Source organism: Carettochelys insculpta, chromosome 1, assembly GCF_033958435.1.
Source record: "Carettochelys insculpta isolate YL-2023 chromosome 1, ASM3395843v1, whole genome shotgun sequence".
In the NCBI taxonomy this organism is placed as follows: domain Eukaryota; kingdom Metazoa; phylum Chordata; order Testudines; family Carettochelyidae; genus Carettochelys; species Carettochelys insculpta.
The window spans coordinates 56,371,858-56,384,426 of NC_134137.1; the positions used below are offsets into that span (position 1 = coordinate 56,371,858).

Here is a 12,569-nt window from a genome sequence, read left to right on the forward strand (position 1 = left end):
TTTAATGCATCCTCATAAATGTTCTCTATCAGCTGCTGTGAATTCTGAAGATCCTATTTCCTCATGGAATTTTGGCACCTGCATTGTCATATCAGGGCACACTAGCAGATTAATGCCATTTTAATGCTATTGAAGGACCACTATGAACATCTAGTGTGAACTCCTGCATAACACAAACCAGGAGTTTCACCCAGGAGGAAATTATTTTCTCTTGCTAAGTAATGCCTCAATCCTACAAAAATGACCATATGGGTTCATGTGTCAACACTGTGGCGCTGCAATGAGGTTAACAGGATTTTACATCAGCCTAAGGAGGTTACCGACACATAAAACACTGCAAAACTGGATCCTTCATGAGCACTGCTGAATTTGTCTTGGTGGTAAATGAAAGACAACTAGTCTTGATTTGCAGCCTTTAAACGATTTTGGATTTACCACTTTCTTTGTGAAACTGTTGTTACATACAAATGCTTAATTACTCTCACTGCTTAGAAATTTGCAACCTATTTCGTATTTAATTTTTTTTAACTTCAACTTCCACGCACTGGATCCAAATATTCTATTTTTTTCCTGTTAAAAAGCTGTCTAATATCTTTTCTTAGTGTAGTTAGAGACTGTGATTAAGTGACCCCTGAGCTAACTGGGGAAAGTTAAGTTGATTCAGCTCTTTAAAACTCTTCCCTTATCACATGCGTTCCTGTTTTGATCTTCTACTCAAAACCACCTCGTGATTTAATTTTAAGTGGAAACCAAACTAGACACAGTAATCAAGCAACAGTCTCACCACTGTTGTACACAGTAACAGTACCCTCCTACTCCATATTTTCCTGGAGAATCACATTAGCCTTTTTAGGGAACTCACATTCACTTGAGTATCCTCTTTCAACCTAATGCTTTCCACCACATCGTCCTGCATCCTTAAATTATGCTTACAATAGTCGATTTTCGATGTACTACCTTTGTATTTGGCTGTTCAAAAAGGCATATTGCTCGGCCCAACTCATGAAGTGATTCAAATTACTCTGTTAAGTAAGACCCCACAGCTGTACAGGTTGCACCTCCCTAGTCCAGCAGACTCAGGACCTGATTGGTTCCAAACCAAGGGGGATCAAAGCCAGTCCCTTGGATGCCATCAGCTGTGGGGCTCCATTCCAGCAGTGGCTGAGAGGCTGGTATTGATGGAACAGGGACAGAGTGCTCAGGGGATGAGGTGAGACAGGGCAGCTGCAGAGCCCCACAGCTGCTGACCAGGAGCTTCTCCTCCAAGGCACCCCTACCATCACCCCCAATCCTCCCTCCTGAAGATGGAACACCACAAGTCAGATATTCACTATGCTCCAGAAGCACTGGGAAGCCAGCAGAGGAGTTGCTGAACGTGGGTCACCCAGATTTCCCCTGTGAGTGCTCCAGCCCTGAAGCACGCATGGATGCTGGACCATGGATGTTGCCAGAAGCAGGAAATCCGGATAATAGAGATTCAATCTGTACCTGATACACAGTGACAATTTGTTGCAGCAGGCAGGTGGGCAGCAGCTCAGCAGTTTGAGTATTGACCTCCTAGACCCAGGGTTGTGAGTTCAATCCCTGAGGAGGCTGATTAGGGCCAACAGATGTCAGGGATGGTGCTTGCCCCTGCCAAGAGGGCAGGGGACTGGACTAGATGACCTCCTGAGGTCCCTTCCAGTTCTAGGAGATGTGTATCTCCATTTTTTTTTTTTTTTTTTTTTTTTTTTAAAAGTCTTCAGCTTAAAGCCACACCCCTAGAATTTACCTGGACTCTGAGGTCAGACATCTGTTTTAACAAATCTTCAAAAAGTTCTCTATCTGCTGCTGGAAGTTCTGAAGATAGCACTATGCCCACATGGGATCCAGGCACCTGCGACATCATATCAGGGAACATGTAGACTCCAGTATTACAGCAGAGAACAGGAGACTGATTGCACATAAGAGGATACAGCCAGTCACAAACCTGAAAATGACAAGTACATGTATTTGACTAAATAACCCAGACATAATGTTGATTGCAGAATTTGTACAGATTAGCATCATAGACTCCAAGGTTCCCGTGTAGTTTTACTTACAAACCCTCAAAGGGATCCTAAGAAGTGTATGCTGGCATACATCGTTCTCAATAGGCTGTCAAAAAAATTAAATAAGGAACAAAAATAAAATACTTCCCCCTTGTAATAGCATCTCCCAAAACAAGAGCCTGAGGTATGAAACCAGACTGGAAAAGTAGTACAAAATATACACGAAGAAACAATGCTGCACTGGCAAAGAAATGGACTAGATAACCTAAAGTATCTGTTCATCCCTAGTTCACGTAAATAGTTTGGACATAACACCACAGATTCAGAACTGCGCAGTTACCCACATAAAACAAATACTAATCAGTTCAGCTAGAAAGTAAGTCCATTTTAAAAAACTGACCCTTTTACACTAATTGAATTAATGGCAGCGTATCATTCAATAGGTCAAAATTATTTAAAAAAAGAGAAAACAGATTCTGTAAGATCAAGAAAACTTAAAAGCCAAGCCATTCCACTAAAGCAATTCACTGAAACATTTAGGGTGTGTCTTCATAGGAAAGTTATTTCGGAATAATGGCTGCTATTCTGAAAATATTGCAAACATCTGTACAGCAAAACCACTATTTTGAAATAATTTCAAAATAGCAGACGGCTTATTTTGATTTCTGTAAACCTCACTATGGCCGTGTCTACACTTACTAAAAACTCTGAAATGGCCATGCTAATGGCCAAATCAAGCAATACTGATGAGTCGCTGAAGTGCATATTCAGTGCCTCATTAGCATGCTGAAGTGCTGCAGTTCACTCGCCAGCGGCTCGTCTACGCAGAGGTCCTTTTTGAAAGGACCCTGCCAACATGGAAATCTCCTTATTCGTATCAGCTGATTGAAATGGCTGTGCTAATGGCCAAACTCTAAGTTTTTAGTAAGTGTAGACCTAGCCTATATGAGGAATAGCACCTATTCCAAAATAGGTATTTCAGAACAGGGTCTGTATAGACAGGGACTAGGGGCTAGTTTGAAATAATAGTGCTTCCAAGGACTCTAATATGAAATGGGCTCTATTGTGCATGGACGTTATTTCGATACACATTTTGTGCAGATGAGCTATTTCAAAATAAGCTATTCCAGAAAAATCTCTTCTGGAACAGCTTATTCTGAAATAACACTGCTGGGTTAACGTAGCTTTTGAATGTGAGAGGTCCAGGACGCTAACGCTATTTTTTTTCTCCCCAAGGATACAATGAGTGTTTTAGAGAAATCTATATTTACAATTTACACATCTCCACTAACTACAGTTTTTTCAGAGTAACACAATGGCTCATATTACAAAAGTTCTAACACATATGCAAAATTAATAAGAAACAAAATGTATCTGAAGTTAAACATTACAATTATTACCTGAAGAAACGCCGGGGGACGATTCTGGGCCATTGCACCATCGGTGTCCAAGAATTTCACAATGCGCAGGTATCCAGGATATGATGGAGCACTAACCTGCCCATCGGGAGTCACAAAGAATATCTGTACTCCTTGGGGAATCAGGATCAATTCTTCTGCATTGACTCCTAGACTTTCAAGGGGAGGAGGCTGATTACATTTTGCGTAGTAGTCCTCTCCAACTGACGAAAATTCCCCCGAGTCAGTACCGTAAGATACAGTATAGTGTCCATCAACAGCTTGAGGAGTATACACAGGAGGAGCTTCATGTGGTAAAGAATGAGCTGGAGATGAGGGACTCAAAGCTGGAAGTTTCCCTTTGCTTGTAGTTGCAACATTTTCATTCACTGCAGGAGGCCCAGATGGTAGAATCAGAGAATTAGGTGCAGGAGGCCTTTCTGGCTTTTCCTTAGTGGGAACCACTGGATATAACTTGGGCACCTCTAGAGGCACATTCATTGTGATGGCATTAGTTTGCACAGGGGTATTTTGTTCTAGAATATTCAATCGCGTTCTAACATTTTGTAAAGTCTCTTGCATCTTTTGCTGCATTTGTCTGGCAGAGTCCCACTGGGATCCTGTACACTCAGCACCTCGTGATGGAATGCTAACTCCTCTAAGTAAGTGGTCAAGACCTTGCTCGTAGTAGCACCTTGCTTCTTCCTTTTGACCCAGTTCATCGGCATTCAGCCCTTTATTGACTAACATGAAGGCTTTCTGGAACTCTTCTTTAATAGTTTTAATGTTTGCATCTTCTAGAATAGCAAAATCCTGTTCCTGTTCCTGTTCCATTACTGCAAATTAGAAGGTAGTGTTAGCATACTTTCTGATCCCTTTAGGCATGCAGTAAGAACTGTTAGCAGTCAATTTAAAAAAAAAAAAAAAAAAAAAAAAAAAAAATCACACTTCTTATAAGAAAACTTGTTCTGGTTCAAATCAGTATGACAAGTTTTACACAGCACTGTAAAATAATCACAGCTCCGGAGTATCTAACTGTGCAAAGTATAAGAACATAAGAATGGCCATACTGGGTCAGACCAAAGGTCCATCCAGCCCAGTATCCTGTCTGCTGACAGTGGCCAATGCCAGGTGCCCCAGAGAAGGAGAACAGAAGACAATGATCAAGTGATTTATCTCCTGCCATCCATCTCCTGCCCTTGTACTGAAGGCTAGTATGTTCTGTATGATCTGTTTTATTACACATTTCTGGTTAACCTTTCGATTAGAGGTAAAATTCCAGCTCACTGCAGACTCTAGCCCTGTATCAATCAAATGCGATTAATCCAAAATGAGCTTACACAGAGAAAAGCTGTTGAAAGGATCTATGTTCCAGAATATTTTACAATGACAGAAGTGTATTTGAACACTTTGTGGGCAGCACTGTTCTACTCTATTAAATAAAATTTAAAGATATAAAAATAATGAGCTGAAGTAATGAGCCCCCCCTCACAAAGTTTAAAGATTATTTCAAAGAACATTTTGCTTTTGAGGTCAAGCTTTATATATGGAGTCCTAAAAGTCATTTACACTCTTTACAATGGAGGTAATCTTGGTCTTTACCTATTTCCAAATGCCAGTTTCTCTGTCTCTGATGTGCTTTTAAATTAATAATTTATTTTCACCTTTGCAGACTATTCATGAGTCATCTCACAGTCGTCAGAGTATAGCCTCTCCTGTAAATTTAATCAATTAGAAATTAAATAAGAACTACCAGAATTTTTCCCCCCAACCAATAAAAACAATTCAAAATGATGTTTGCGCTCTCTTATTGAAGGACATTTTGTATCCACATTTAGCTTGATGCAAATATGAATAAAAAATACATTATATAGTAAATACACCATTCACCATTTTAATATAATGAAAAAGTACAGAAATAAGAATCTAAATTAAGATGTATAATTGCTTAAACCAATTTACAGAGTTGTAGTTAATCCTCAGTTACAATGAGCTTCTCTTTGGAAAAATAATTTAAAATACAAATGGAAAACAATTATCATTGAAATAAATGCCTTCTTGCTGATATAAATGAATCCAGCCTGTGTGAAGAGAGAAGAAACAGACCAGGAGACTGGTAGAATGGGGATAATAAAGGAAATGAATGGGAGGGCAGAGAGAAATTAGCACTAGAAGTGCAGTAGAATTCTGATGGACATCCTCTGAAGTCATTTTAGGTATTTTGGAGAGGGAGAAATTAGGAGCTTAAGCAAAGAAAAGATGACTTTGCTGGAAGTGTCACGATAAATACCAAGGATACAATTTAGTCCACTTACTCCCAGATTTATACATATGCACTCTGTGTCTATCTCAGACAGTGTGTGTCTTACTGTGTGCTTAAAATCATTTTAAAAACATTGCTAATGTGATACGATAATCCAACAGGTGGATCTAGCAAACAGTCCGGATTTTAAACTTCAAAAATGGAACACAAACTAAGCATCATTATGAGGGGTGGGATCCAATTTCTCTAAGATGGCTCTCATTTCCACTTTGCTAACAAGGGAGTTAAGTTTTAGTTAAAAAAAAAAAAAAAAAAAAAAAAGATAAATTGGGACAGTGGTTTACTTATGCAGATAAATGGAAAGTTTCCATGCAAGAAGATACTGAAAATACTGGGCCTATTTAGTTTAGAAAGGAAATGAGCAAGCATGAATCTGATAGATTTATTTAAAATACTGAATGATATAGAGGTGGTAAAATCAGGTGTTTCTGTTAACTCTTTCATACAAAAAATATGAAATTGGAAGGCAGCAAACATAAGGAATAATTTGCTCATATGAAGACAGGTTCCATAGTCTTTCCATATATCATACACACTTACATGACTGACCACACACCGTATCTGAGCATTTCACAATCTTCAGTGTATTTATCACCACATTATGCACGGAAATATTAGCATCCTTATTCTACAGAGGGGTAAATAAATGACAAAGACGCTACATAACTTGACCAAAGTCACAAAGGAAGCCTTTGTGGCAGAGCACACTCACAAACCCAGATCTCTCCATATCCTAGCCTAGACCTTCCTCCTTGGATCAACAAACTGATAAAAAAGTATTTTTAAGCAGTACACACTTACCACATGGAATTCATTCATGTGGAATTCACCATTAAACATAATCCCAACAATAAATATGAAACAATGAGGTCTAATTAGCAGTTAGCACTAAAGAACGATCCGCTTGGAGTGGTTGTCAAAAAAGTTAACACAATGTTAGGTATCACGGGGAGGGGACACATAAGATGATAAACTATCATAATGCCAGAGAGTAAGCCGTGCTAGTCTATATACTATCAAAACAAAAAAGTAGTCAAGTAGCACTTTAAAGACTAGCAAAGTAGTTTATTAGGTGAGCTTTTGTGGGACAGACCCACTTCTTCAGACCACAGCCAGACCAGAACAGACTCAATATTTAAGACACAGAGAACCAAAAACAGTAAGCAAGGAGGATAAATCAGAGAAAGATAATCAAGGTGAGCAAATCAGAGAGTGGAGGGGTGGTGGCGGGGGGGGGGGGGAAGATCAAGAATTAGATTGAGTTTGAGTTACAGACATCTGCATACCTAACTCAATCTAATTCTTGATCTTCCCCCCCCCACCCCTCCACTCTCTGATTTGTTCACCTTGATTATCTTTCTCTGATTTATCCTCCTTGCTTACCGTTTTTGGTTCTCTGTGTCTTAAATATTGAGTCTGTTCTGGTCTGGCTATGGTCTGAAGAAGTGGGTCTGTCCCATGAAAGCTCACCTAATAAACTACTTTGCTAGTCTTTAAAGTGCTAGACTACTTTTTGTTTTGATATCATAATGCCAGTGTAAGTCTATGGTACACCCACACCTTGGATACTGCATGTGGTTCTACTCACCCTACCTCAGAAAAATATATATTAGCATGGGCACTGGATAGCCTAGGCTGGGGGAAGTTGTGACCAGGCATGACGTAAGCACACTCCACTCCCAGGCAGCCTGGTTTTGCACTACAGCTACAGCCTGGCTCCAGAGGCTGAGGCTGCACTGCCCTCCCCCTAGTGCTCTGGGGCCAGGCAGGGAGGAGGCTGCAGCCATGTCATCCACCTTCAAAGAGCTCCAGGGCTGGGGAGAAGCTGTGGTGGTGATGCTGTCCTCCCAGATGTTTCAAATCATAAGCCACTCACTAATTAACCAGTAAGAGAGAGTAAGCCGTACTAGTCTATACACTATCAAAACAAAAAGCAGTCAAGTAGCACTTTAAAGACTAGCAAAGTAGTTTATTAGGTGAGCTTTCATGGGACAGACCCACTTCTTCAGACCACAGCCAGACCAGAACAGACTCAATATTTAAGGCACAGAGAACCAAAAACAGTAAGCAAGGAGGACAAATCAGAAAAAGATAATCAAGGTGAGCAAATCAGAGAGTGGAGGGGTGGGGGGGAAGATCAAGAATTAGATTGAGTTAGGTATGCAGATGTCTGTAACTCAAACTCAATCTAATTCTTGATCTTCCCCCACCCCCACCCCTCCACTCTCTGATTTGCTCACCTTGATTATCTTTTTCTGATTTGTCCTCCTTGCTTACTGTTTTTGGTTCTCTGTGTCTTAAATATTGAGTCTGTTCTGGTCTGGCTGTGGTCTGAAGAAGTGGGTCTGTGCCACGAAAGCTCACCTAATAAACTATTTGGTTAGTCTTTAAAGTGCTGCTTGACTGCTTTTTGTTTTGATGGTACATAGACTAGCACGGCTCCCTCTCTGTTTCTACTTTACAAGCAAGCTTATGACTGCGTAACGTCTCTACCACCTCACCTCCCCCCGAATCCCAGCATCCCGCCCACGCATCCGTTACCTGCGTGGTGATTTAAAAAGTAAACTCCTACACGCCGATATAAACTTGCCTGTCATCATGGAACGAGAAGAGTTTCAGAACATACATTAATACTCTCTTCTAGCAACAAATCTGACAAAGACACGGACCAATCCCACTGGGAGGCATTCCGCCCCCCGCAGGCGGCCACACACGGGGAGCCCCTTCGCCCCGCTCCCCACCCGAAAACAGGCCCGCCCAGCGCCGCCACTCACAGAACCCGAGCCGCCGGCTCGCGCTGCGCCACCACAGAGCGGCCTAGCAACTCACGTGACTGCCCGTCAGCTGCTCCCGCCGGTCACGTGGGGGCTTTTGGGCGCTCAGCGGGTCCGGCCGCCAGGGGTCGCAGGCGCGACGTCCCGGCAGCCCCGGGCGGTCGGGGATGTGGTCGCCATCAGCTGTGAGGGGGAGACGTAGCGCAGGACAGGGCCTACTGGGTCGTCACGCATACACCATCCTTCCTCATGGGGTCACAATGGTGTGTGGCATTACTACATCACAACCCATAGGGGCTGTCACGACAGTGACGTCACAGGACAGCCCTTCTATGCTCTGGAGGCTCCCGTGGGCAGCCCTGACAAGCCTCTTCTTAGCTTTCAGCCCAGCAATATTCCATGCCTACCCTCACTGCTGTTTTTTGGCCTCTCCCCGATCTCTCTAAGCACTTGATAACCATTGCACTGTATCCTCCCACCATGCCCCACTAGCCTGATGAGACCTTTTGCCCTGCAACCTGAGCATCTTGAGGCCTCCTACCTCCATGGAGCCGGTACTGATCTCCCCACCTTCACTGACTCTCCACTTCATGGGCACTCCCTACTTCAGCTCTTGCGGATATTGTCACCCATTATTCTGTGCTTCTTTATACTTTTTAGCCAGATTTTGGTGGATTTTAAACAGAAAATCAGAATGCACAACCCCGATAGCCCTACTGCATGCTAAAAAACTGCTTTAAAGCATGGAGGTGCCAGAGATTCTCAAGGAATCAGTTGCACAAAAAATTATGTGGCCAAGCCATTCTTGTTTGCAGAAACAGCTGGACCATTTTTGCTGAGACTTTAAAAAATAAACACCCAGCATAGGAAAAATTAATCCTAATTTGGAAACCCTATAAGTGTCTGAAAATAGAGTCATAATGGAAAGTATTAGGCAGCCTTAAGTAGAGGCAGCACTTGCCACGTATATTGTGTGTCTCTGTGTGGGGGGAGGCGATTCAGAGAGTAGTTAGGATGCAGAAAATTGGAGATGTACATGTCTCGTAGAGCTGGAAGGGACCTTGTGAGGTCATTGAGTTCAGTTCCCTGCACTCACAGCAGGATCTATCACCATCCCTCACAGATTTTTTTATATTTAACCTTCCCCAGACCTTAGAAAGGCCCCCTCAAGAACTGAGCTCATAACGCTGAGTTTACAAGGCTAATGTTCTAGCCATTGTTATGCTGTAGAAAGTTTGCCATCTTGTGGAAGATAAGAATACATATACAATAAACCCCCTGGCCTGTGCTTTATGTGAGTTCAACGTACACATTAATCGTACTAACACAAATGTTGAAATTCCATGCTCCAACCACCCACTTCCCCCAGCTGGGGGAAGCCAGGGGGATGCTGCTGCTGGGGCAGTATGGGAGGAGGGAAGCCCCTCAGCTCCAGGGAGCTGGGAGCCTGGCGCAGCAGCCTGGTCAGTTTCCCGACTCCTGCAAGCAGGGCTGAGTGACTTCCACACCTCCCTCCCTCCTTTCCTGCCCCCCCCCCCGCCCCCCACCAGCTAGAGGCAGTAGCACCTGGTCAGTTTCCTGGCTCCTGTAAGCAGCAGGAACCTGGAAAGTGACTGGACGCTGCTGCTCCTTGGTCCAGGCTCCCAGGGGCGCAGAGGAGGAGGGAGGAGGGAGGAGTCCCCCTCCCCCAATTTACATTAAATTTGAGTTAAACAGAGGTTGCGAGGAATGCAACCCTCGTGTAACTTGGGGTGTTACTGTATAATCTAAGCCAAATGTTGAAAAGATAGGCCAAGCCTGGTCATGTTTAACTGGTTAGTTACTGGCTCAGTTTTCTCCTTGGTGTCTGATCAGTGCTGAGAGGCTGCCTGTGGAGAATTTCTAAGTCTATAAATGGAGGAACTTAAGACTGGCTAAGTGACAGTCCTCACAACTTCCTAGAGCTCCCCACCTTTTGTAAAAACATTCCTTAAGTGATCTGTTTTAGCAATCATCATCACCACCACTTTCAATCAGTTGCACAACTGACCATGATCTTTATCTTTTAATAATTTTAATCAATTCTCACCTGTGTTTTACTGAGAACGTTCTCTTCCTCCACACACAGTCTCTCAGGAGCTTTCAGTTATGGTTTTGTTTATACCTTTCTGAATGAACTGGAGACTAAATTGTGTCCAAATTCACTGAAATGTCATTCATAGAATAAAATATGCCTTGGTTTCCCAAACTGGATTTCCAAATGACTGTGTAGCAGTATACACTAAAAAGTAAATTGACACCACTATATTAACCATGCTGCACATCTAGGCTGTGGCCACACTTGGCCAAAACTGCGAAATGGCCATGCTAATGGCCAAATTGAAGAATACTAATGAGGTGCTGAATTGAATATTCAGCACCTCATTGGCTTTAGCATGCTGCCAGCCATGGCGCTTCGAACATGCCGCTTTTGAACACATTCTTCTCAGCTGAGAAGAATGAGGGGATTTCAAAATGTGCGGGGTTCTTTCGAAAAGGACCCCATTGTGTAGCCGTGCCAAGCCACGTGCATTTGAAAGCAGCACTTTCAAAGCGCCACAGCCAGCAGCATGGCCATTTTGAAGTTTTTGGTAAATGTAGACATAGCGCTAGGCTGTGTCTACACTAGAGAGTTTTGCCAACAGAAAGGGCCTTCTGTTGACATAACTCAGGGACTGCCTACACACAAAGCATTCTGTTGACAGATCCTCAACAGACCTCTGCATTTGCCTCAACAGTATTATCCCTCAAAAAATCGAGGCATAACAATCTCTCAGCAGAGTACTGTCGACAGACGTGCAATGTATACATTTCTGTCGACAGGGAGGACTTACCGTTGCCCGGCAGCCATCTTTGCAGAGCTGCTATTTTGCTTTCTGGCACCACAGGGCAGTGCAGTCTGGGAGCTCTCAGTTGACAGAGCAAGTTGTGTGTAGATGCAATCTGTTGACAGAGGTTCTTTCGAGATATCCCATGCTTCTAGTGTAGACATAGCCATATTATATAGGAATTTGTTAATACCCATTTAGTAGTTTGTGAGTCCATTGATGGCCCTCACTGCCTTCTATGTTTCGTATGCCACCAGAACCCTGCCAAAGCTGAACTTTCTGTATATGCAGTTAGGCGTTGCATGTTACATAGTTAAGGAGCAAACAGTGATTTAGACTCACTGTGCGCATGTAGGTCTTTCATATTACAGCTGTTGTGTAAAGAGCAAAACCCCCAACATTTCCCCAGATCCATTTGTAACCACAGAGGCACTACCAGGTACTAGGGAAAGTGAAGTCTCTGCTCTGCAGCCCCATCTGAGAGCCAGGTGGCCTTTCGCTCATGTGGAAAAGCCTAGGGTTTTAGCTCGTATGGTTGCAGATTCAATTTCTTCTGCCGATGACCCAGCTCTGTTTGTGTTATACATTTACCATAGGCCAGCTAACTTTATTGTGACTTACATCAAATGTCATTGTAAAGTAGGCCCCTTTGCATGTGGGAGCCTATGTATATATGTGGGAGCCTCTGGCTGTTGCTGTGTGCTGCAATCTGGCTCTGCAGACTACAACTACCCTCAGGCTTTGGAAAGGAAAGGAGGATTTTTGGCTAGGCTGGAAAAAGAAGATGGTGGTCTCCTGCTGTTGGAGAGTTAAGGCTGATGGAACAGACTACTTCAAGGCAAGTGTGAAGTTTTCTCCCAACCAGGAACCGCTTTGGGGATCTGCAGCCTGCTAATGAGAGACACTGCAGGGAAGGAAATTTGTCTGTGGCTGGCAGAGTGCTGCACAGGCCAGCTCCAGGTCAGAGCGCCTGCGCCTGGTCTGCTTGTTGCTTTGCCTGGACTAGTACACAGAACCCTCACCAAGCTGTCTGCAATCCAGGGAACAACAGCCTCATGCCAATAGAAGCAAGTAACCAGAACTTTCATAACTAAAGAGTGTACACTTTGGGGTGGGAGAACTGATGGTAGTGTACATGCCAGTTATGTTTCATTTATTTCTGGGTATATTGTTAATTGAGTTAATTGATTGTTAATTGA

The 12,569-nt window shown here is 43.1% G+C and overlaps 1 protein-coding gene across 8 annotated transcripts in view; it reads right to left on the minus strand.

Moving 5' to 3' along the window:
• Positions 1 to 8,556, minus strand: part of SPART (spartin) — a 36,744-nt gene extending 28,188 nt beyond the window's left edge. For 4 of the 8 annotated variants that reach the window (XM_074986582.1, XM_074986633.1, XM_074986623.1 and 1 more), the window contains exons 1-4: positions 8,341 to 8,497; positions 5,030 to 5,142; positions 3,431 to 4,263; positions 1,772 to 1,969 (exon numbers count right to left, since the gene is read on the minus strand). In XM_074986582.1, the coding sequence (XP_074842683.1) occupies positions 1,772 to 1,969; positions 3,431 to 4,261 (1,029 nt within the window). In that variant the 5' untranslated portion in view covers positions 4,262 to 4,263; positions 5,030 to 5,142; positions 8,341 to 8,497. Of the gene's footprint in view, positions 1 to 1,771; positions 1,970 to 3,430; positions 4,264 to 5,029; positions 5,143 to 8,291; positions 8,498 to 8,524 lie in introns of those variants that run through there. The other 4 variants (XM_074986609.1, XM_074986591.1, XM_074986599.1 and 1 more) reach the window with 4 other exon arrangements.
• Positions 8,557 to 12,569: the final 4,013 nt, after the last annotated feature.